Source organism: Bos indicus x Bos taurus, chromosome 21 (assembly GCF_003369695.1).
Source record: "Bos indicus x Bos taurus breed Angus x Brahman F1 hybrid chromosome 21, Bos_hybrid_MaternalHap_v2.0, whole genome shotgun sequence".
Classification (NCBI taxonomy): domain Eukaryota; kingdom Metazoa; phylum Chordata; class Mammalia; order Artiodactyla; family Bovidae; genus Bos; species Bos indicus x Bos taurus.
Window position 1 is genome coordinate 35155696 of NC_040096.1, and position 25154 is coordinate 35180849.

Below are 25154 nucleotides of genomic sequence, written 5' to 3' on the forward strand. Positions count from 1 at the left end.
TTCTACTGTATAGTTACAAAACAATTTGCTTATTCACTCACATACAGGTGGACATCTGAGTTCTGATTTTTGGTTATTATAAATAATAAAACTGTTATGAACTTCCGTCTACATGTCTTTATATGGACATGTTTTTATTTCCCTCGGGTAAATGCCTAGGAGTAGACTTGTTGAGTCATATGTATGCAAGTTCAACTTTATAAACAACTGTCCAATTGTTTACCAAAGCAGTTCTATCATTTTTACATTTCCACTAGCAACAGTGAGAGCTCAAATTACTCTACATGTTTGCTAACACTTGGTATTGTCAGTTTTTTAAATTTCAGCCATTACTGAAAAGAAAAAGTGGAAACCAATATTTTAGAATGTTAACCATAGAGGCATCTCAGTAGTAAGTATCTGCATACAACCCAGGAAGTCAGACAGGAAGTCCAATGAGAAACACTCAAATTCTATCCCAAAGCTCCACGAATGAACTGGAGAGGTTATTTCTCTCCTTGTGTGCATGCATGCTAAGTCGCTTCAGTTGCCTCCAACTTACACAATTATAACATAACTCAAGAAAGAGTTTATTTCCCCTGATCCAGCACCATTTTGGATTCCTCTAGAGGATACAACCCACTCTGAAAAATAATAGGTCTCCTGATCACAGGCCTCTCCTGCTCAGACTGCCAAACACAGAAAAAATTCAAACAAAGAGAAGCATTAGTAAAAGACATTCAATATATAAAACAGCCATGCTGACATGCGTACATTGGCAAGCTTTGAAAGCTTTGATAGTCTTCTCTTTAAAAATAGAATATAACTCTTTATGCAGTATGAAATGTGGTTAAAAATTATTTGCAGACATTGCCTTAATTTGGACAAATTTTGCCTGTTCAACATGGAGAGCTGGTTTTCATCAACCAAACCACAAGGGTTGAAGGGCTTGGACTCCCAGAAAGCATAGGGGGTTCGCTCTGATAGCAGGAAGGAACAGCTGTCATTCCAGGGCCCTGCTTCCACTGCAGAGTCTCCTAGGTAAGCTGAGATACAAAGACTAAACAGGACTGAACAGGAGATAAGGAGGAACTCAGAATCCAGCTCACCTTTCAAAGAAGCCGCCCTTCCCTCTGCCTGGAATGCTCCCCACACCCACACCACCTATTTTCAGAACCAACGAGCCCTACTTTTCCTGCAGTTCTGGGTTCTCTCAAACAAGCCAAATCCTCCTAACACATGCTTTCAAATCATTATATTTTTCCTCTTTAACCTTTTCACAGTTAATAATTATGCTTATTTTGGTGAGTAAAATATTAATGACTGCTGCTCCTTGCCCACTGAACAAGGTTAAGTGTCATGAGCTTTTCTCCTAACTAAACCCCCAGCACCAAGAGTGCTCAGTATATAAAAATTCCTTAATAAAATTTGCATAATTAATTACTTGTTAATTAAAACAATGCTTTATCAGAGACGTATTGATAGGCCTCTATGCTTTGCATAAGACAGAAACTAAAGGTGGCTGCTTCCTTCTCAATTATAAGAAAATTCAAACTGCCAAAAAAAACGTGGTTGTCAAAGTTGCCTGGCCTTCTCCTGCCCCAGTTTCCATTAAACCCTCTGCTTCAATGTCAGATCTGCTTTGTCAACCAATCCTCTCAAAATTCAAATCCATGAAAAGGATGAAGACTTTCAGAACTCAAGACTCTCCTACATTAGAATGCCACAGAAAAGCAAGTCTCATAGTTTCAGACTTTCAACCTGAAGGTCCTGGTAATTTATAAAGGAAATGCAATTACCCAGTAAGTCCCCAGTTACTATTCCCTACGGCAGGGGAAATGGTCACAGTCTTTCACTGAGAGGACACTGTTAGAGGACCCAGGTAACATTACCGACTTCATGATCAGCAATAGGCTGACAGCAGCATGTGCCTTCAAGGTAAACCAAACCGTCCTCTTTGGACTTTCCTCATGGTCCAGTGGTTAAGACTCCATACTCCCAATGCAACGGGCACAGGTACAATCTGTGGTCAGGGAAATAGTATCCCACATGCCACCTGGGTAAGGCCAAAAACAAAAATGCCCTTTTTTCATCCACCTTTTCTGCAACTACCTGTCTTCAAGAAATCTCAAGGGAATGTTGAAAGACCTAAGCTTAAAAAAATTAGAATCACTGTGCGTCCATGCTCATCCCATGTTGAGCTCAGCCCAAATATAAAACAAAACATAATTTAATTTAATGCTTTCTATTCCTATCAGTACAAGCAAAAACTCCAGAACTGAAATTTAAAGATGTGGAAATATTTTTAAGACCTGAACCTCATTAACAAAATACTAGGAAGGTATTAGCGGAGGCTACTGAAGTCTTGAGTCCCTATTGCATAGCAGGCACTGCCCAGCACACTAAAGGAATGCAAATGTCTTCCAACCCATCACCAATTTTACTAACCTAATCACTACTGGGGTTAAAGAAAAACCAATATTTCAGGGTCAATCCTCATTCTAACCACTGAGAAGGCATTCTTACCAAACAGCTCTCTGTTTCCATTTCATTTTAAACTAAGACACAGTCCTACTGTTATCTTTACATTTTCTTTCTGGAAAAAAGCTATCGCTACCCTGAAATAAGTTTGGATAAAGAAATGAGCAAAGGCTTAATTCTTAAAAAAAAAAAAAAAAAAAAGCTAAAAATGGGTCCAAAAATAAAGTTTTATTCCCAAGCCACAACTGGAGAAACTTAAGGGAAAAAAAAAAAAAGATGAATAAAGGCAAGCCTAATTTTTCCACTGCCCAGTTACAAGAAATATCAGAAACATTACAAATGCTCTAGGTCCTCAGATTAGCATTACCCACAGCTCCGTAGTAAACTTATCCAAATTTTATCTAAAAAAACTTGGGATGAATCCACAGTAAGTTCCACAGATCTCCTACAATCACAAACAGAAAGAGGAAAAAGTAAAATAAAAAATCACACAAAATTCTAAGCTTAATGGAACAGATGCCTCTTCCTGACAAGGAACAGCTGTCAGGCAAAGCCGTGATTTATGAACTGAGTCTACTTCTTCACATTCCATACGGTGTCGATATTTATCTTGAGACCAACTATTACTGATTATTGGCAACTGTTAAGGAAAAAAAAAAAAGTCCGTGAAACTCAGGCTGCTGGTAGTCATAATTATCCAAATACAAGAAGGCGTTCTAAAACAAAAATCTCAAGAGGATAGCCCACTTTATGTCAAGGCCCTAGTGAAGGAAAAGTATGGACAAACAGATGCTCTTAATGAAATGGAAAACACATTAAAACTGCACTTCATTACCTCTCCATATAAGGCAACCTCAAGAGTCAAGATGCCATGAGTCTCCAAGGATCAAAGAAGACAACAAACAGGAAAGGAGTGGAAGGGCAGCCACACTCAAGCCTTGAACTGTAACCCTCCTGGATACTAGAACTAACTGCTTTAAAACAGAAGTCGTTTTTAATAATATTCATATCCAGCTTTTATTACCTGACAGGCAGATGTAAGTTAAATATTCGCCTTGGCCTCCAGTTGCCAAGAAAGGAATCTTTTTCTTTGTCCTCCTCTTGACCTGGACAGCTCCCAACATCCTTTCATCAAGAGGTGCAAAAATTTCCTTGCTGATCGCAGACTTGGCACTCATTGTCAGCCAAGTAACCAGGGCTCGCAGTGAGTTTTCTAGAGGAGAAAAAGAAAAGGCAGGTTGGAATTGGCAATATTGTAAAGAGACATACAAGAGTGAGCAGTAGATTATGATCCAACCACCCCACTCCCAGGCAAATATCCAGAAAAGACAAAAACTCTATTAGCAATATAAATGGCTATCAACAGATGAATGGATAAAGATGATGTGGTATAGAAACACAGTGGGATACTACTTAGCTATAAAAAATTAAATAATGCCATTTGCAGCAACATAGACGGAGTTAGAGATTATCATACTCTGTGAAGTAAGTCAGAATGAGAAAGACAAGTAGCATATGATATCCCTTAAATGTGGAATCCAAATAAAAAATGGTACAGGTGAACTTATTTATAAAACATATAGACTCACGGACATGGAAAACAAACATATGGTTACCAAAGGGGAAGGGGTAGTGAGGCGTAAATCGAAAATTTGGGATTTACAGAAACACACTACTATATATAAAATAGATTAACAACCAGGACATACTATATAGCACTGGGAACTATATTCAATATATTATAATAACCTATAATGGAAAAGAACCTGAAAAAGAATATATATATGTGTGTGTGTGTGTGTGTGTGTGTAACTAGGTCATTTCATTGTATACCTAAAACACTGTAAATCAACTGCAATGAAAAAAAATGAACAGCAAGTTTATTTGCAGTTAAGGTAATTTTCAATTTGTGGTTCAACCTCTCACTTGCTTGAAATGCATTATATTTCAATCATTAAAAGCAAGGCCTTCACATTTATAATAACTGAAAAAAAATTCAAACAAAAAAGGAATACAGATTTACTTGCTGAAAATGACAAATTCAACACAAAGAGATGAACAGCACAAAATGGGATCTAGAAAGTGTGCCAGTCTCCACCCCAACTGCACCTGACTCTAACTAGCAGGTGGCACCCACCCCCTTCCCATTCTACAAGGACCATGATTTCACCATTTTCAGTTGAGAAATCTTTCCACTGTCAAGAAATCTTTAAAGTCAAGAGGTTCACTTTGAAATCTCCTTGAACTTTAATATAATTTAATATAATTTCCCTAATTCTATTCGTAGAGGAAATAATTATATCATCTTCCTCATAATAACTATATATGCAACAGAAGACCATTAATTTAATCACCCTTCAGCTGCTTTGGATCAAGCTAAGTAATTAATCCTTATTTATTAGCCTCTTTCAATGGGTCCTATTTTCCAGGACTCCTCTGCCTCTCATTGCCATGCTCTGGACCCTCGACAAATTCTCCCGTTTCCTTAAGTCAAAGCGGACACATAATTCGAAAAAAATATCTGACCAATGCCAAGTATTTTGAAAATGTTACCCAGCAGTTCCCACATGCTATGCTCCTGTGGTTAACTGGCACTGTGTGCCCAATAATTAAGAAAATAAAGCAGCATGTTGCTGACTCACAATGGGTCCCCTCTCTCCCCAATCCCTCAAAGTTACACATATACACAGTCCCCATGCTATATTTAGTTTCCAAAGCTGTATTCCCTAAAGGTCTTAATTATGCTTATTTGTGTCTATTACATTCAAGGTCAATCTGAATTTTAACTGTATATCATCCAAAAACTCAACTGTAACTTGAATAAACGAGTCAATGTTTTCTATGCCATCATCCCAGTCATCCTAGACATTGTCAATATCTTAATCAGTAATCAACATTTGATCAACAAATGACAAATCAGAACTAAAGGTGCAGAGAAGGCCGATGGGTTGTACAGAGTGTACATGCAGAGGTCATGCAGGCTGTACAGAGTGTTCAGAGATCCTGCAGAGGGATCAATAATACAGCTATATATGGCAACAGCAGCTCAAAAGAGCTGCTCAGTGGGTTGTCATTTGCTTCTCCATTCCCAACCCAGGGATCAAACCTGTATCTCCTGCACTGCAGGAGGATTCTTTACTGCTGAGCCACCGAGGAACAGCTGAATGTGCTAAGCAATATTACTGTATCAATGCTAAATTTTGTGAATGAAATTATAACATTTGGTTATGTTGGCAATGTCCTTGTTCTTAGGAGATATGTTATAAAGTATTTAGGAGTAAAATGTCATGATGTCTTCAACTTAATATCAAGTGATTCAGCAAAATATTCATGTTATAAAACTGTATCTATTGATACACACACACAAATATGGAGTAAGAGAGAGGAAGAAGAAGAATATGTGGCAAGATGCTGAAAACAGAAGACTAGATGAATTTTCCAAATGAGGCAATCGGTAAATAAACACCTATCACATGCCACCCCAGTGCTCAGGATTAGAGATATAAGAAGTAATTAAGACAGGCTTCTGGTTCTCCAGGAGTTGACTACTGATTATATTAAAGATTTCCCTTAAATCCAGACAATTTATGACGGAAGACATGGAACATCCCTCAAAATGCAAGATTCACAAATGTTACCAACACAGTTGTCCATCTATAACTGGTCCACATCGGTAACTTCGTAGAAGGAAAGAGATATATTTAAAAAAAAAAAAAAAGAAGAAGAACATTCCCCTGGTTAAAGAAATTTCTCCTGCTTTCAATTCTGTAAGTAGGTTTTCTCAGTGGCACCAAGAATAAAGAATAAGAAGTGTTGGTGTTTATTACTAAACAACAACAAAAAATCCTTCTATCCTTCAATACAGATCTGTGGCCAGGTCGATGTGCTCAGATCATGGTATCTTATCATTGTCAGTGGGTTCTTCATCCTAGCTGAGTACAAAATGATGACAGAATTTCTTGATATGCTGACCTCTAACTGATATCCCGTGATTTCCAAGAAGTCAGCAAGCAGAATTTCTCCCACTGTGATTTACCCTATGACTTTGCTAGGCAGGATATTACAATTTACAGGGACTTTTTTTTTTTTTTAAAGGAGATAAACAAGCTTTTTTTTTTAGCTCCAAGGTCTCTCACCTCTCAGCACTTGGGGATGCACGAATAAGAAAGCCAATGGTAGCACAGTGGCTTCAAACTTCTAAGAAGTTTGAAGAAAGTCATCTTTCCAAACTCATCAGGCATTCTCTGACCAGCGCCTTCCCAGCAATGGCAAGGCTTCTGCTTTTCCAACTCAAATTCATACTTTTCTAAAATTGTGATTAAAAGAAATAGAAGGCTATCATTTTATTATGCAAAATCTGTCAAGAGAAAAAAGAAAAGAAAGAAAAGCAATATGCACGTGTTAACAAACTCATAGGAAATTCTGCTCATCTTTTGAAAAACTAGTAAGAACTGGAGATGACCTTGTGTTGCTTTTTCATATGGATATTCAGTGGCCAAGAACAAAAGGGAGAAAAAAAAAGAGGAAAAATAGAACCAGTAACTTCAATGAGTACAAGTTTTGGAATCAAACAAACTTGGGTTCAAATTTTATTTTCAAAACTGAAGACCTATATGTGGGTAAACCTCTTAAAATTCCAGATTCTCAGTTCACTCATGTGGGAAGATCTTCACCTAATTCATGGAAGGGCTGAAAGAATTAGATGAACAATGAGTGCAAATCACTTATTCTGGTGCCTGAATTGCAATGAATACTTAAAATGGAATTTTTAAATTAACTCTCTAAGATAAGAAAAACAGAAGACACTCTTGCAGAATCTGAGTAGATATAGCCTTCCATTTAGAAACTGTTTAAAATTTTTGTTCAGGACAAGGACATGAACACGCCTGTGAGCACATGTGTATGTTTTTGATGCTCCTCTGGAAAAGGAAATTGACAGCGGATTAGAAGAGAATGAATCAGAAAGTAAAAGGGACACTAATGTAGCTTCATAGAAATAATCTATGAGTGTCTCCCAAACCTGACTGCACATCTGAACTTGGCAAGGACAGCTTTTCAAAAATGCAGACCCTTGGGCCCCTCCTTTACCCCCACCAAGTCACAATCTTGGGAGCTGTAGTTTTAATCAACTCTCTAACTGGTCCTCCGGCAGCCATCCTGACACCTGATTAGGTGAAAAACTGAGAGTCTAAGGAGGAACTGTGGGGATGGAAGAGTGTATTCTCATGAGGACAGGAAGAGGATGCAGAGGACTTCTTTTCTCCATTCAGCCAAGCAGATTTCTCAGGTCTTAGATCTTCCTGCTGGTAAATCAATGCCCTGCCCACGGCTGGATCCCTTTGTAAGAAAATCAAGATGAATACACAGCAGTGGTACACCTCTGACCAGTGTCACTTCAATCTACGTGACCCTGAAGGGGGATAGAAATATGCTGCTTTAGTATATTGATTGTTTTGAGCCAAAAGCATCAGAATAAACAGCAAATGTGGGGAGAGGCTTCCTCTGAATTTCCTTTATTTGTCTAAAGACAAATCCTCCAAAGGAACTCAGTTGTCATAAATTCCCTCTCCAGGAGTTTCATCCCTGAGGAAAGATGGACTCTTGTCACAGGAAAGGCAACTAGAAGTCCACACACACTTAGACATACTTTGTCACCAACTGTCATACCTCCCATCGAGTCCTGTAAGGGCCTTTCACTTTTTCTAAAAATCATTTTCGTGTTGGAGAAGACTCTTGAGAGTCCCTTGGACTGCAAAGAGATCCAACCAGTCCATTCTAAAGGAGATCAGTCCTGGGTGTTCTTTGGAAGGAATGATGCAAAAGCTGAAACTCCAGTACTTTGGCCACCTCATGCGAAGAGTTGACTCATTGGAAAAGACTCTGATGCTGGGAGGAATTGGGAGGAGGAGGAGAAGGGGACGACAGAGGATGACATGGCTGGATGGATGTGAGTCTGAGTGAACTCCAGGAGTTGGTGATGGACAGGAAGGCCTGGCGTGCTGCAATACATGGGGTCGCAAAGAGTTGGACACAACTGAGCAACTGAACTGAACTGAAGAGGTCTACACCCAATCCCTCTTCCCTACCAAGATGGTATGTAATCCTACATTCTAAGCTGTCTCAGGAACTACTCATTTCTCCAGGGTATCTCCCAGGTACATACCAGGTGTACATGTTCATAAACTTCTGATGGGTTTTCTCTTGTTAGTCTTTTATTACAGGGGTCTCAGCTAAGGATAAAAAATCTGCCTGCCATGTGGGAGACCTAGGTTTGATCCCTGGGTCAGGAAGTTCCCCTGGAGAAGGGAATGGCTACCTACTCCACTATTCTGGCCTGGAGAATTCCACAGACAGAAGAGCCAATGGGTTCTTCAGGCTACAGTCCATGGGTTGCAAAGAGTCAGACACGACTGAATAACTTTTGCTTAGCTAGCAGCTAAGAATGCAGAAGAGTAAAATTATTTTTCCTCCCCTACAACCCATGAAAGTTCTCTCTCTTCCTGGTCCACAGCTTCTATAGGCTATAATTACAAAGCTTTCCCATCCAAGAAACCAGCCTACAATATGATTTGCAAGTCAAAGTGGCTGGCTGCCTTAAGTGGTAGTTGTAGAAACTAATCACAGTTGGCTTTCTTCTCCCTCAAGCCTTTTCATGTATCTTCTTCTCTCTTTAAGCCATCTAACCGATAACCACTTTGTCAGTACACGATTACTGTACTGAGATGATCCTCCACCACTTCCAAGAGCCAGGAAATCCTCCTTTCCAGGAGGAGTTATAAACTCCAAGGACCTCACAGAGGAGGCAGATGATAAGTTAAAGGGCAGCGAGGTAAGATGTTCTCGTTCTCCAACATGAACATTTTCGGTTTCTGGTACTCGAACTGGCACTTGCCTTGTGTGTTCAGGGGACAAGGAGGGGTGGTAGGGACTTATTAAAACTGCAGATGCCCTGTGGCAGTGCCTTCATTATCCTGCAGGTGGATCTAAGGTGGTACAGCCGATGGGGCTTAAATATTTCTCACATGAGAGGTAAAGGCCACCTCTGGTCAAACAGAGATACCTCCTATTTAGCTTAAGATTATTAGATAACTGATTCATCTAAACTTCATTCACTCACCACACTTCACATGCAATCTTCTGATCATCTCTGGCACTGGCTGTGACAACACAAGTAATCTGGTCTATGTGACAATCATATGCCCAATGCCAACAAGTAACCAGAATGCCTGGTTTTAGACTTCACCCTCTCAAACTTGTTACTGTGACTTAACCCCGAGGTACATATACTCAAAACCAGCTGATACTAAGTTTTAAGAAGTCTCCAAGTTAACAGCAAACAGGATACATCCAGGAAAACTTTGCCGGGGGAATGGGGGGGTGGCAGTGGAATTAGCTGGTCTCCCCTAGTGCATGGGAAATCTGAGGTGACCCCAAATAACTGATAAATAAGAGAAATAAGGTTATTCTCTAAGATAGGACTTCTGTACGCTGGCACTTAGTTTTTGAAATTCCGCAAATGCACCTTGACTTTCACCTTTAACTAGATGACACTGATCACTCAGCTCCCACTGCCTTTCTGGTTTTAAATCCACGTGTCTAGCTGGCAACTGAGCATTTCCTCTAAGAGTTAATTTAGATTCCATCTTGTCTCTCAAAACCTCCAAGTCTCCATAACAACTAACCAATCACCGAGGTCTGTAGATCCAGTTCAGTATTTCTGGGCTCCACCAGATCTTCTCCATCCTCGCAACCTCAACCTTGGTCTGCATCTCCATCATCCCTGGTTTGAATGACTTGGATGCCCCCTAAAAGGGCATCTAGGGCACTGCTATGACAACACAAGTAATCTGGTGTTGTGATAGAACACCAGATGGAACCACTTCTATCTTGCTTCCACTGTCCCTCTACACTGTCCAGTGTAATATCCTAAAGGATAAATATGATTCAAGTTTCACTCTATTCAACTTTTTCTCCTCCAGGCTTCAGGTCCTGAGAGAGAGGCTTCAAGTCCTGATTTCCTTGACAAGGAGCTGTGGAATGCTATACAAGCTGAAGCCAAATTAGAGAAACGTTAAATTGCTTCCCTTAAACTTCATAGTATTTAAGTACTCAGTGTTACAAGTGAGACATTATCACGCAATCATTAAACTTAGAGATAATCTAAAAATGGTAATTGTACTCCAAAGTCAAAAAATATCACTTAGTAGCAAGAAAATACGCAACTTGTTAGGCAGTAAAAATCAATTTTATTTTTTCTGGTGTCATAAGACCAATGAGATAATGTGAGGTCAAATTTAGCTACTTTATAAAAATTTACTCAAGTAAATTTATAAACTTTATAAAAAGTATACTCAAGTAAGGGTTACTGATTATTATACTGTTGCTGCTGCTAAGTCGCTTCAGTCGTGTCCGACTCTGTGCAACCCCAGAGACGGCAGCCTACCAGGCTCCCCTGTCCCTGGGATTCTCCAGGCAAGAACAGTGGAGTGGGTTGCCATTTCCTTCTCCAATGCATGAAAGTGAGAAGTGAAAGTGAAGACACTCAGTCGTGTCCGACTCTTAGCAACCCCATGGACTGCAGCCCACCAGGCTCCTCCGTCCATGGGATTTTCCAGGCAAGAGTACTGGAGTGGGGTGCCATCGCCTTCTCCAGATTATTATACAAGGATGGTGCAAAAGTAACCATGGTTTTTGCATTGTTGAAGTTTGTCGGTTGATACTGGAATGCAGTTTTTTTCTTAATTTATTTTTAACTGAAGGATAATTACAATATTGTGCTGGCTTCTGCCACACACCAACATGGATCAGCCATAGCTATACATATGTCCCCTGCCTCTGAAGCCTCCTCCCACCTCCCATCTTATCCCATCCCTCTAAGTTGTCACAGAGCCTCAGTTTGACAACAAATCGTCACCTCAGTCATACAGCCAATTCCCACTGACTGTTTTGCATATGTTAGTGTCTACATTTCCATGCTGCTCTCTCCATTTGTCCTACCCTCTCCTTCTTTCCCACGGCCATAAAGTCTGCGTTGCCTTTGTGGCCCTGGTTCATCAGTACCGTCTTTCTGGATTCCATATATATGCACTAATATACTGTGTTTGTTTTTCTCTTTATGACTTACTTCACTCTGTATAATAGGCTCTAGGTTCACTCACCTCATTAGCACTGACTTAAATGTGTTCTTTTTTATGGCTGAGTAATATTCCTTCATATATATGCACCACAACTTCTTTATCCATTCATCTGTCAATGGACATTTAGGTTGCGTCCATGTCCTAGCTACTGCAAATAGTGCTGCCATGAACACTGGGGTACATATGTCATTTTCAAATATGGTTTTCTCAGGGTATATGCCCAGGGGTGGGATTGTTGGATCATATGATAGTTTTATTCCTAGTTTTTTTAACCAACACTTCAAAAGTTGAACGAACTGGGCTACAAAGTTTTGCCGTATCTGCCATACTCACCTGAACTCTCAGCAACTGACTACCACTTTTTTAAGCATTTCGACAACTTTTTGCAGGGAAAATGCTTCCACAAACCAGTAGGAGGGAAAAAATGCTTTCCAGGAGTTCATCGAATCCTGAAGAAAGGATTTTCACACTACAGGTATAAGCAAACTTATTTATTATTGGCAAGAATGTGTTGATTGTAACGGTTCCTATTTTGATTAATAAAGATATATGTGAGCCTAGTTTTAAGGATTTAAAATTCACAGTCTGAAACCACAATTATGTTTGTACCAACCTAATAAATATGCAATTCTACTTCTACTTATGCAACTTTACTCTTAGATTAGACAGTTCTCAGGATAAAAACTTTAGTCTCTCCATACATGTAAGCGTGAGAATAAATTAAATAAATTAGGCTAATGTTTCAATCTATCATTTTTTTTCATGCAGTTCAACTACTACTCTCAACTGAAAGTTCTTAGAATCTAAAAAGTGAGTTAGATAAGCCACTAGAATAGACAGATAACTTTAATCTGGTTATAACATTCAAAGTTGAACATTGCAGTCACTACAAGTTCATCATTCTTTTTTGGTAGAAACAACAAGGGCTAAGGAATGGGTTTGACAATGGTACAAAACTAGATGGGGATGGTAGACAAGCCAAGAGTCCAAATTTGAGACTTAACAAGATTTACAAAGATTGAGATTAAATCAATAAGTCATACAGAAAATCTGCTAGAAATATCCTAGAAGGAGCCAGAAACTTCCAAACAGGAAAAATAAAAATTTTAAGTATGTAAGCTAAAAGCATTCCCTATTCTGTTAGAAAAAATATTTGGAGATAGACCAAAAAATATCTTAAGGGGGGAATTCCAAACAAAGACTGTGTACATGGACATCAGTTGGGATGCCAGGTCCTGATAGATTCAGGTGATCTGGGCAGGGGAGGATCTGGGACTTGTTTTCTTGATATCTTTGATGTATTCTACTGAATAACCAGGTAAAGAACCACTGTCTTAAAAAAAAATCTGTATTTAGTGAATTATTTATACAATAAAGACTCCATAAACATGTTTTGAGAGTACATGGCAAATGCTCTGTAAAGCTCTAGTAATGAGTCACTGAGGTTTGTACAGCACTTCATGATTTATAAAACACCTCCACACAATCCCAAGTACACAATCAAGATTGCAGCTAAACGTATCTTGCAAAGTTTGCTCCTTTTGTAAATTAGAATTTTTAGGTGTATGTGTTTATAAATGGAAAACTATGCCATTTTTAACCCACCCCTATTGATCTAAGGATTATGAAGAGGTATAATTACTTTCTTACAGAGATTAGTATTTGAACTGAAATTTTTTAAAATCAGCAACTCCACTACTAGAGAAAAAGGAAACGCTGTATGTATTAGAGATGATGCATGCTTACTTCAGATCCATTTTTAAGAGTGAAACATTATAAACAACGTAAATACCCATCAATATCCAATCTTCATTGGTAAAATGAAGTATAGCCCTTCCAATCAGTGGATTATCAAATAACTTCAAGTCATTGGTAAAGCACAGGCCTTCCAAACGATGGATTATCCAATAACTTAAAGATAGTGATTTGGAAAAATGACTGGCATAATACAGAAGTTACAGAACAGAAAACGAGCTCATGAATACAAACTTGTATGTGTGTACTGATATGCATAAGGAGGTTTCTAGGAGATAGTCTGCCAAAATGTTAATCCGATTATCTCTGTATTTTGAAACAAAGAAAAGCAGTATTTTTATTCCACTATAACTTGACTTGTGTGTTCCTTAAGAAAAAAAAAAAAATTGTTTTTGAGGTGCATTCTTTCTCCCCAAACTGGAAGGCATAGCAAAATGTATTTTATTGAGACCCAATGATCAGTCTGCCCTATTCTCTTTTCAACTCCTGTCCAGACATGGTGTTGGGAACCCCAAAGGTGAAAGAGGATAAATTTACATCTTCAGTGAGTTGTGAGAAAGGAGAGCAGACGCTGTGAATGATTCCAGCCAGGCCTGGAAGTGATTCTGGTGAGAAGAAAATGCCACCTTTCCTCTGAGCAAATGTAGCTACATGCTAGGGCCCACAATCTTGTGAGCGGAAGTTCAGCCAGACGTCAGCCTGTATCTGCTCCCTCAGACATACTCCATGCTCAATTCAGTCGCTCAGTTGTCTCCAACTCTTTGTGACCCCATGGGCTGCAGCACGCCAGGCCTCCCTGTCCATCACCGGCTCCCGGAGATGACTCAAACTCATGTCCGTTGAGTCAGTGATGTCATCCAACCATCTCATCCTCTGTTGTCCCCTTCTCCCGCCTTCAATCCTTCCCAGCATCAGGACCACTGCAAAAATAGTACAACCACACACAGCAACCCTGGTCGTGACCCTTGGCTCTTTAAGGAAGGACAAGAGGAAGGTCTTTTCTACCATCAGGCTACCAAATACCATTAAGACCTGGCTGGCTTTCTCTTCCATGTGTATACTAACCCTCCTCTTGTAGAAGACATTACGTTCACAGGATCCTCCAAGCCAGTGACTCATGTCTGCTTCAATTATAAATCTAGACTATTGTCTTCTCCTCTTTCCTTGTTTATATGTTCAGTAAGCACATGCTTCTTGTCGGCTTAATATCCAAAGAACAAACCCTACTCTGCACCCAGATCACAGGACCTATATTTACAGAAGTTTATTTACATGGTGGGTGGACTTTTTTAGCTGCCTTAGAGATCACTTCCCTAACTTTAACAGATGATATGATAAAGCCAAAAAAATAACATTACCAACAACAAAAAAAGGGTGCTGGGAACATGCCATTCAGAGGATTTGCTGAAGGATTTATTCTGTAATAGAACCTCCACATGCACAAGCTTAAATTTCCAGGACCAGCTAAGCTAGTTCTATAGTACCCATATAGCAATTCTGAAGTGATGGGGAGAAATAAAGTACCAAAGGGAAGGGCAATTTGGGGTGTGCATAATGACAGGATTATTGATCCAAAGTGTGAGGCAGGCCTTAAAAATGAATTTAGGCTCATCAAAGAAAGAACAGAGGGTTTAGGGAAAACAAACTAAAAGAACCTCCAGTTGTTGGCATTTTGCAATTTTCAAGTACTCATGTCACTGCGGTACCCAACAGCTAGCTGGCGAACTAACAAAACAATATGTTGGCCTGAGAGCAGTGTTTATAGACAGCACTCATAATAGACATATCTATTCCCACCAAATATGGACAAAGCCACATGAGGACTGACACCACGAAAATAAACATTTTAATTGTGTGCCATGCTTGGTACTGCTTGCTGAATTAGAATGCTTCTTTTCTTCCTTGACACTGAAGATAAAAGCATAACAGAGCCTTTTTTATATTTGTTAACTCAAATCTTAGGTAAATTATAAATTCTCTTGATTTAGCTATATCTATTTTAGAACAGACCTGGAACATACTACTAGCCAATTGGCCATTGCATGTATGCTCAGTCGTGTCTGACACTTTTGAGACCCCGTGGACTGGAGCCCACCAGGCTCCTCTGTCCATGGGACTCCCCAGGCAAGAATACTGGGAGTGTGTTGCCATTTCCTACTCCAGAGTATCTTCCCAATCCAGGGATCAAATCCATGTCCCTTGCGTCTCCTGCACTGGCAAGCAGATTCTTTACCACTGCACCATCTGGGAAGCCCTAATGCCGATGGTCAATGGCCAATTTTTTAAGGGTATAAAATGTACAAAAAATGAAAATGTAGTTAAAACAACTTTGCAGATTTTCTAAAAATCTAAAAATCAGAGCAAACCTTCTCAAAATAGTCTCCAGATATCAATTCTGAGAGCATTTCCTCCTTGAATCCCTTATTTGGAGAATATTGTCACTTTATAATTTCTTGAGATAGTTCAATTCGTTTTCTGTAATTGATGTTTTATCAGTGTTATACTCTGACATTATGTCCTTCAGAGCAATGAGGGATGCACAAGAAATGTGACACATCCAGAAGTGCTGTTAGACACATTTACCGTGTCAACCTCAAAGACAAGGCACTCTGTCCCTCAATGACTCAGTGTTACAAATGTGGTTGTCCATAAGGTCATTAAACTTCTCATACGGATTGAGCCAAGGATTGGCATTTCAACTTTAATCAGTTTCCCCAAGGGTCCAGTTCCTGATTTTGTGTCTGTGTAATGTAATATAAATGGGCTTCCCAGGTAGCACTAATGGTAAAGAACCCGTCTGCCAATGCAGCAGACAAGAGACGCGGGTTTGATCCGGCATCAGGAAGATCCCTAAAGTGGGTCAGGAAGATCCCTAGTGTGGGTCAGGAAGATCCCTTGGAGAAGGGCACGGCAACTGACTCCAGTATTCTTGCCTGGAGAATCCCATGGACAGAGAAGCCTGGGGGTATGGTTCATAGGGTCACAAAGAGCCAGACACGACTGAAGTGATTTAGCACATAATACAATCTGAACAGTGCTGAAGATTCTCTCCCAGCTTTTCCCATTACCTCAAATTCCAATAGGAGACACATACAATTAAACAAAAGACTTTGGTATTTGCAAGTCCTCATTAATACATTTATATGTGGGAGAGGGGAGAGTGAGAATCCATTTTACAGATGAGGAAACTAAGACTCAGGATAGCTAAGCAAGTTGCTCTAGATCATGCAGCTTTTCAAGGGCAGAGCTAGGATCTGAACCTAGGAAGCATGATCCTCGGAGTCTTGGCCTACCTCACTATCTCCTATCAAGGAAACAAAAAAGGCAGAGAGAGATGAGATAGAAACACATTCCTAGTAGATCAAGACCAATTCATCTGCTTCACAGTTTTGCCTTTGATCAGCCTTGCTTTCGGTTGGACGAGTTATCATCCCTGCCCAGCCACTACAAAGATAACGAATCAGGCCGGAGTTTGAAGTCCTTTCTGGATATCTGTTCATCTGGGGTGTGCAGGTCACACTGTGAAATTGGCAAATAGGATCATGTAATCTAGACAGAATAGAGCTTGTTTTGATTCCACAAATGAAAAATTGGGGAGTTAAGAATATGTTAGTGGAGAGAGTTTATGATAAATCTCTATCTCCATAAATAGGACAGTGCCCACCGAAGCCTCACCACAGCTGTTCGTCAGCCTCCTTTGGAGACCAGCCGTTTACAACAGGAGTCAGCTCCCAGGAGGATCTTGGATGGCTGCCACCAGGCTATTTAATGAACCTTGTAGGCTATTTTCCAAACCGGAAAAGGCTTAAAAATGAAAGGCACATATTTCAAAGATTTCTGCTTGTTCTCAGGGGAAACTCCTCTTTCCACTTCCTGAGCTGTATTACCCCCTCTGGTATTTCAAAAGCACAACTTGGACCCTCCTTGGTACCTCCTGCCACACACACTTTCTGCACCTTCAATCTTCCACTGCCAGTGCTTTAGGCAACCTTAGCTGCTTCCCCAACAGCAAAGCTCCTGGCTTCACCCATTTGAAAGGCTGGCAAGAGGAATTCTATCCACTTGACTTTACTGAGGAAGATCTCAGCAAGACCTTCCAAATGAGTCAATCAACCACCACTGCTTGACACTGTTAGGAGCCCTACCAATCAGCTGCCTATACTTCAGTTGAAAGACGTGAGCAAGTAGGTATGTGGGCATTCTTAAGCTTACACATTTAACAGCTGGAAGTGATTTAGTGATTTTCTAGCTCATTCAACTCTCTTCCTCGAATCATACGAAAACTTAAGTCCAGAGGGTAATATCCAAATCATACAGGGTGCCAAGGCCAAGGTGAGGGCTCACTATTGTTCTCCACTTTGCTGTGATGCTCCTTAAAGTACAAGCGATGACAGTAATCCTGAGTTTGTGGAAGGTGAGAACGTGTGGTGTGTCAGAAGGGAGAGAGAAAGAGAGAAAACATCATTTACTGCTGTGGGGACTCTTCTCTGATTCGTCCTCTTTTTCTTATGAATTGGCATGAACTTAAGTGTTGGACTAGACTATCCCTAGCCCATAGATTTCGCAACCTCAACTTTTGGCTCTCACCTTCTACTCCCTTGAATTTTCACAGTTTGTGTTTCTCGTTTGGTGTTAAGTCCAAAAGCAATGATGGCTGCCCAGGTGGAACAGCTTGAGATAGTCCAAGAAGCACAGAATTGTTTGGGCCAAGTCTGAAGCCACAGGGCCCTGTGCTGACCCCAACTAACAGGAGCTCCTCCCACCATCAGTGCTCTGACCACCGGAAGGAGAACGTGCCCTGGGCAAAGGCATGAGTCCATTACCAGCCTGGGAATGAATGTTCTGGATTGGAGGGCAGGGGGAGGTGGTCTCCTGAAAGCACATGTTAATCATGTCCCAAACCTGGATGAGCCGCTATAAGGGTGTCTCAGTGCCTGTTCCAGGCCCTGGGAAACAACAGGAGAGGAAAATAGGAATATGTCAGGCCCAGTTCTTGTCTTTAGAACTGCACCCTTAGCCTCAGTGCAAAAACACCACCAGGTGCCTGCAATCTGTAATCAGTGCTCTATTAAAATGCTCTCAGAAATGCCGGAATTATCCTGATTTCCACACACAGCTGCACAAGGTCCTATTGGGTAACTGAAGAGTCTCTACAGGTTCACTTCAGACTCCCCAGAAGCAACAAACTAGAATGCCTTGGTTAGGATCCAACGTCCAATCAACAGTGATCTCCATGTGAGAGGGATGAGTGGGAAGGCAGGCATCCCCCCTCTATGCATCAGGGTTGCCACCGAACAGCCTACAAATCCAGGTCAAACTCAAGGTCCATAGGCAAATGCAGATTCTGCCCCATTCGATCAGCTCTTCTGTCATTCAATGTCAACCCCTTTCTTAATCAGCATGTTCTAGAAAACAGCTAACTTCTGATCTAACCAGCTGTGCAATGTTTGATAGGGAAGAAAAAAACCTATCAATTGAACACTACTCTAAGACTAACTCAGATTAACACTAGTGTCACACATTAACAAATTACACAGACATTCAAGCACAAGTAATCCAGCTCACCATTCAGAATCTGGAACCGGGACACAGTGGTCACTTCCCCTCTACACTCAATCTTACAGATGTTGGGTGGTGAAAAGACGACAGGATTTGTCATCAGATATCAGGTCTGAACTCTGTCTTTGGCTTTACTTGATGAATAAATTTGAGTAGAATTCTGTCTCTCTGAGCACTGTATCTTCATCTTTAAGATGGGGCAGTGCCACCTACTTCACAAGATTGTTATGAAGGATGAAGCAGGAGGGAAATGAGCTCCATAGGTCAGCCTGCTCCTACCTTGAAAGGCAGAAAAGCATGTAAGCATGTAAGCTTATCTGCAAAAGCATATACATACCACAGTGCATTTTATAACGTTTTCTACCAGTGACATCTTATTTCATCTTCCCAATTTATGAAGGAGCTATCATTGTCTCTCCTGGACAAGTAAACAGAATGCAGCTCAGAGAAGGGACCTGCCTCTGATGACTCTGCTAGACTCAGCCAGAAAAGAGACGAGTTAGCTTCCTGCAATCCTGTCCTGTTTCCACTGCACCTCTCTGCTTCACCATATGGAACTATCAGCTTAAGAGAGAAAACAATGACGGATCCAATTTACGTCTGCCCCAGTGTGGATATGGGATTCCCTTGTAGCTCAGTTAGTAAAGAATCTGCCTGCAATGCAGGAGACCTGGGTTCAATTCCTGGATCAGGAAGATCCCCTGGAGAAGGAAATGTCAACCCACTTCAGTATTCTTGCCTGGGAAACCCCATGGACAGAGGAGCCTGGCAGTCTATAGTCCATGGGGTCACAAGAGTCAGACATGACTTAACAACCAAACCACCACCACCACCAATGTGGATGGAGTGTTGTTACTCAAGGGAGATGCAGGGCTGTGCAGACATTTAAAAAAAAGGGACGGGTGAGAAAAGAAAAGGCACACACAAGGAACAGAGCAGATCTGGGATAAGACACATTCTTACTCATCCAATAAGCAACACTGTCCTAGGCACCAGGCCACTAAGGTCACAGCAGGCCTTACAACCCAGGGAGAACAACAGCCACAAGCAAGCAATTCAGTGCAGCAGTTGAAAGAAATCAATTTAGACTGGTTTCATGGACTCAGTAATTAGCAAGGGGATGAAGAATAACACTATCATTCACCACTCACAGTCAGAAAGGGAAGCCACATCACGTGGAGCTGAAGCTCTCTGCACCTTTTAAGAGGCCAACCATCTGACTTTGATGACTATTTCTGCTCCACACACACTGTTCTTTATTATCAGAGGTAACAAAGAAATTCCACCTGGGGTCAGGAGCTTTCCTTCTTCACACGTTTACTGAATAATTACCAAGATCTGGGCTTTGCATAAGGGATGGAGATTATAGACCAGGTAGATCTATCCAACAGAAAGAGTCTAGCCAAGGAGAAGGACAAGGACAACAGGCCACCCGTGACTAAATGAGGAGTCTGATGCTGCTGTTCCACAGCCGCAGAAGAGGCGAGTACTTTAATCCTTCAGAAGCTGGTGATCAGGAGCTGCTTACTCTGTTAAGCCTATCTTTGAAATGTAATTAAAGAATTTAATTATGTTGGCCTGCTGGGAATACACAGGGAGATCCACCTTGATGGAAAATTATGGAAGCTGTTAACTTTGAATGACCTGACAGATGCCTGGACTGACACCTGGGATCTGTGCGAAGGGTGTGCCCTGGACACTTCAGGAGAGATGGACACAGCTGGACCTGAGGTGAGGGCAGCATTCTGCCTGCAGGTACACATTCATTTCTGCACTGACCCTCAATTCAGTTCAGTCGCTCAGTCATGTCCGACTCTTTGCGACCCTATGAATCACAGCACCCCAGTCCTCCCCGACCATCACCAACTCCCGGAGTTCACTCAAACTCACCTCCATCGAGTCGGTGATGCCATCCAGCCATCTCATCCTCTGTCGTCCCCTTCTCCTCCTGCCCCCAATCCCTCCCAGCATCAGAGTCTTTTCCAATGAGTCAACTCTTTGCATGAGGTGGCCAAAGTACTGGAGTTTCAGCTTTAGGATCATTCCACACTTTCAGAAAAGCAAGGGGAAACTCCAGGTACGTTGTGTGGTGTTGGGGGGAATGGTCAGATAAGCTGCTACAGGAAAAAGGTGGCTGAGAGAAATATAAACTCCTCAGATGTCCATTTCATCTTAAGTATGATGTGGGAGGAGGGGAGGTAAAAGGTGAACTTTTAAAATGTTCATTTATCGCCACCAGTTCACTGTAGGGGGAGTGGATAGACTGAGGTCATCAATGGATAGTTTTGTAAGAATAAATTTTCTTGGCCCATGTATATTTTAAAACTGCATATTTTAATGGAATCTAGAAAGACGGTACTGATGAACCTGTGTGTAGGGCAGCAATGGGGACACAGACATTGAGACTGACTTGTGGACGTGGCTGGAGAGGAGAGAAAGCAAAGGGCGGGTGTATGTAGACAGGAACGTGGAAATATACATCATCATAAAATAGACAGCCAGTGGGAATTCGCTGCATGACTCAGGGAACTCAAGCTGGGACTTGGTGATGGCCCGGAGGGGTGGGATGGTGGGGGGGATGTTCAAGTGGGGCCAACACGGGTAGACCCGTGGCTGATACATGTTGATGTTTGGTAGAAACCAACAAAATCCTTCAATTAGAAATGAATAAATTAAAAAAAAACAACGCATATTTTATGTGAGACAGATTTCTAGGGAATTCCCTGGTGGTCTGGTGGCAAGAACTCCGTGCGTTCACTGCTGAGCACAAGTTCAGTTCCTGGTCGGGGAACTAGGATCCTACAAGGTGTGGCCAAAAAGAAGAAAAAGACTTCTAGTTTCTCCTGAAGATTGGGAAGATTCAGCAACACTAACCCTGCAGCTTTCTCTTCTCCTAATCCACCCACTGCACCACACACACACACGCACGCACGCACGCACGCACGTCAACAGCTCTCAATAACCGCTGCTGTCCTAAGGATCCCCAGCTTCATGCACAGAGCTTAAATATATACTACTTGCATTTTTTAAATACAATTATATCTGGCCTTTCGCTCATAGCCTATGCAGCAGACTTTTTAGATTTTGTGGAAATGGCAACCCACTCCAGTACTCTTGCCTGGAAAATCCCATGGACAGAGAAGCCTGGTGGGCTACAGTCCATGGGATTGCAAAGAGTTGGATACAACTGAGCAACTTCACTTCACTTCAGAAATACCTAAAGAGCAATAAATGACATGATGCTAAACCATCATTCTCAGGATAATCACCATCTGTTTTATACCTTGTAGGAAATACCTAACACTGCACATTGTTACAAATTTGATTTTTTAATTCTGTATCTATCTATGTGTATATGTGTGTGTATGCATGCTCCTATAAACATAGAAATCCCCCTGTATCCACTTGTCATTAGTAAGCCCTCCACTCCAACACAGCAAAAGCTGGGAAGCTCTGAAGAGAAAGAGGACAGGGCTGGGAACAGAAACTTTTACAAGCTAAATTAAGACTAAATAACACATGCTGGAAAAAAAAAAAAAACACTCCAATACCTTAATTAGTTTGAGGTTATTTGGTGTTGGTTGATGGCTGCACCATTCCTTGATACGTACTTAGTTATTTGTGCTGATTTCCTCTATTCTAATTCTACCTCTCATTTATCATACAGTTCTCAATGATATGTGAATATAAAGACAGCTCACTGAACTGACTGAGATAGAAGTGCAAATGATTAAATGTAAATGCAAAAGTCATATCAATACAGTGCGGAAAACAGAATTTTTCTTTTTTCTTCTTCTCCCTATGCAATTAACTCAGAAACCACATGGAAATTAGCCAAGAAAGAATGCTCAGAGATAAACAAGCTTGATTACAGAACCCTAACCCCATAGATACCTACTCCATCTATTACAAAATTAGAGTGCTCTAAACTCTTAACAGGAGCTGAAAGAAAAAAAAAAAAATCCAAAAAGATTCTGGTTTGAGATGCAGCCACTGAGCTGATAGTTTTATGCTATGTCACACCAATAACTATCAAAGAATTCATTAAAAAAAAAAAAACAAAAAAAACCCCTGCACAACCAGAATTCAACAAGGAAAGACACAGAAGAAAAACAGAAGGAAAGGCATAGGAAGAAAATAGAAGAATCCACAGCATCGGTCTTTCCAAAGAGACAGGTCAATCAACAGCCTAAAAGACAAGTCTAGGGTAGCTGTTTACAGATCAAGGAACTCATTTCATAGGCGAAGAGGAAAGGCAGCAAGCCAAGGGCTTAGCAGTCAGGGCTCCTCCAATACATCTTACTGTGTCCAAGCATTGGCCTCCCAATGCCAGCAGGAGGCTGCCTGTTACTGGATGTGCACTCTATTCCACTAGACAGAATATAGGCTGCACTGGTGACCAATGTATATATCTCGCAGCTAGATTAAGGGGTAGAAATTTCTTTTCCCTTTTTAAAAAATGAGCACACAACAGGGTGTGTTGAGTAGTACATGTAACGTTTAGTCCATGGGTTCCAGAATGGCTAGACTGCATAGAGAACCAGAGCTGAAATGGACATCACTGAGAGTTGGGGATTCAGGTCACCTGATGGGGTCCCATGACTGCTTCTCAATGTAACAGCAGCTGACTATGACTTTTGAGTGCGTCCTATTAGGAAAGGCTGAGTGAACGTGTACTTTTACCTATAAAGACTGGGCTATGTTAGGAGAAGGTATCTTTCTAACTACATGTAGGAAGTGAGTTATGAACCAAGCCCAGAAGGCTATACTGGACAGGTCACGACTCAGAATGCCTTGCTTCTCACTTTATGGTTCTCAGGGGAGCTACCCAACTGCCTGCTTTTATAAGCCACATGGGTACATCTTCCCAGTCCCCAGTCCAAGCTGAGTGGAACACGAAAAGGCCCCTGCCATAGGAAGTGTCGATCCAGCTATAATATGTTCTTGCTTAAAAAGAGAAGCTGGGCCAATCAGATTCTAAAAGAAAACAGCAAATGAGCCAGTAGAGGTGGGAGCTGAAGCTTTGTCTCATGATGCAGAGAGAGGCTGAAAGAAGACAGATCACATAGAAGGCAAAGATATAGAGGAAACCAACCTGTAGACTGAGGAAAGGATGGTGCGGATAATGCAGAGAGAAGAAGGGGAGAGAGAGAGAAAAGGAAAGGAAACACCCAGAGCTTCCAGGGTACACCTGGTTTTCCAGTTCATACGCAGGGTTATGAAAAACTGCTATTTTCCTGGAGTCACTAGTATGAGTCACTCTTACATGCAGGCAAAAGAACTTACTGGAAGGAATGAACATTGGCAAGCAACTTCAAATCTAAGCATGTACCTCACTTTCCCTATTCGTATGTTAGGCCTAACACCTGCCAAATGAGTTGACACAGGCCTTTGGGGGAGTATGGTCAGATTAACCTGAATATGTAATTTCTTATTATTGAGGGTCATGGACAGTAAAATAACAGCAAGTCCAGAGTTCTAAAGAAACTGAAAAACTTCCCTCGCCTATGTTACATGCTCAGCTCACTGAGCTTTCATCATCCCTACAGGCAAGACAAATCCAGTCAAAAGACATATTAATGCAAGATGACTTCAGTCTGTACTTTATATAAGGGGGGGGGGCGGTGAGAAATCAACCAATTCAGGGTTATGATTCCCACAAACTCAAACCACATTAAATATGTCAGCTAAAAAATAAAAAAGAATGCCTAGAAGGCAAACTTTGGTGACAGACAAGTAAACCTCTGAGTACTGCCTTGTCTCATGACTACACAACCGCAGGGGCCCTCTTTCTCACACAGGACTTCCGACTGCAGAGCTGGTAGAGCTCCCACCCCACCTCCTCTCCCCTCCACATCCTCTCCCAGCTCCTACGTGGCAAAGTAGCACCCAAGGGGTGCTACTTGTCCCAGTGGCCTTGTCCCAGTATGGCCATTCTTCCTCCCGCTGCTTCTCCCCAGGCTGGTTAGCTGCCTCTCTTCTGTACCACGTGTGCAGCTTTATCACTATGCCTGACACATACTAGGCAACTGTAAGTTTCTGCTTGTGGGTCTGTGTCTCCAAACAGATTCTCAGCTCCTAAATTAACCCAGGCACCTAGCACAGAGGCTGGTATATCACAGGGCTGAGAAGGCCCATCTTAAATGCATGCCTTTAAGGCCCATGCTCCCTCTTGTCCCATCTTCTTTGGGCTGGCAGATTTCCTCATAAGGGTATTACTCAGCACCGCAGCCAGGCTAAAGA

The 25154-nt window shown here is 41.3% G+C and overlaps 1 protein-coding gene across 2 annotated transcripts in view; it reads right to left on the minus strand.

The window, feature by feature from the left end:
- Window positions 1–25154, minus strand: part of STXBP6 (syntaxin binding protein 6) — a 277646-nt gene that overhangs the window by 197997 nt on the left and 54495 nt on the right. For both annotated transcript variants that reach the window (XM_027520726.1, XM_027520727.1), the window contains one exon: window positions 3485–3673. In XM_027520726.1, coding sequence (XP_027376527.1) covers window positions 3485–3638 — 154 coding nt within the window. In that variant the 5' untranslated portion in view covers window positions 3639–3673. The remainder of the gene's footprint in view (window positions 1–3484; window positions 3674–25154) is intronic.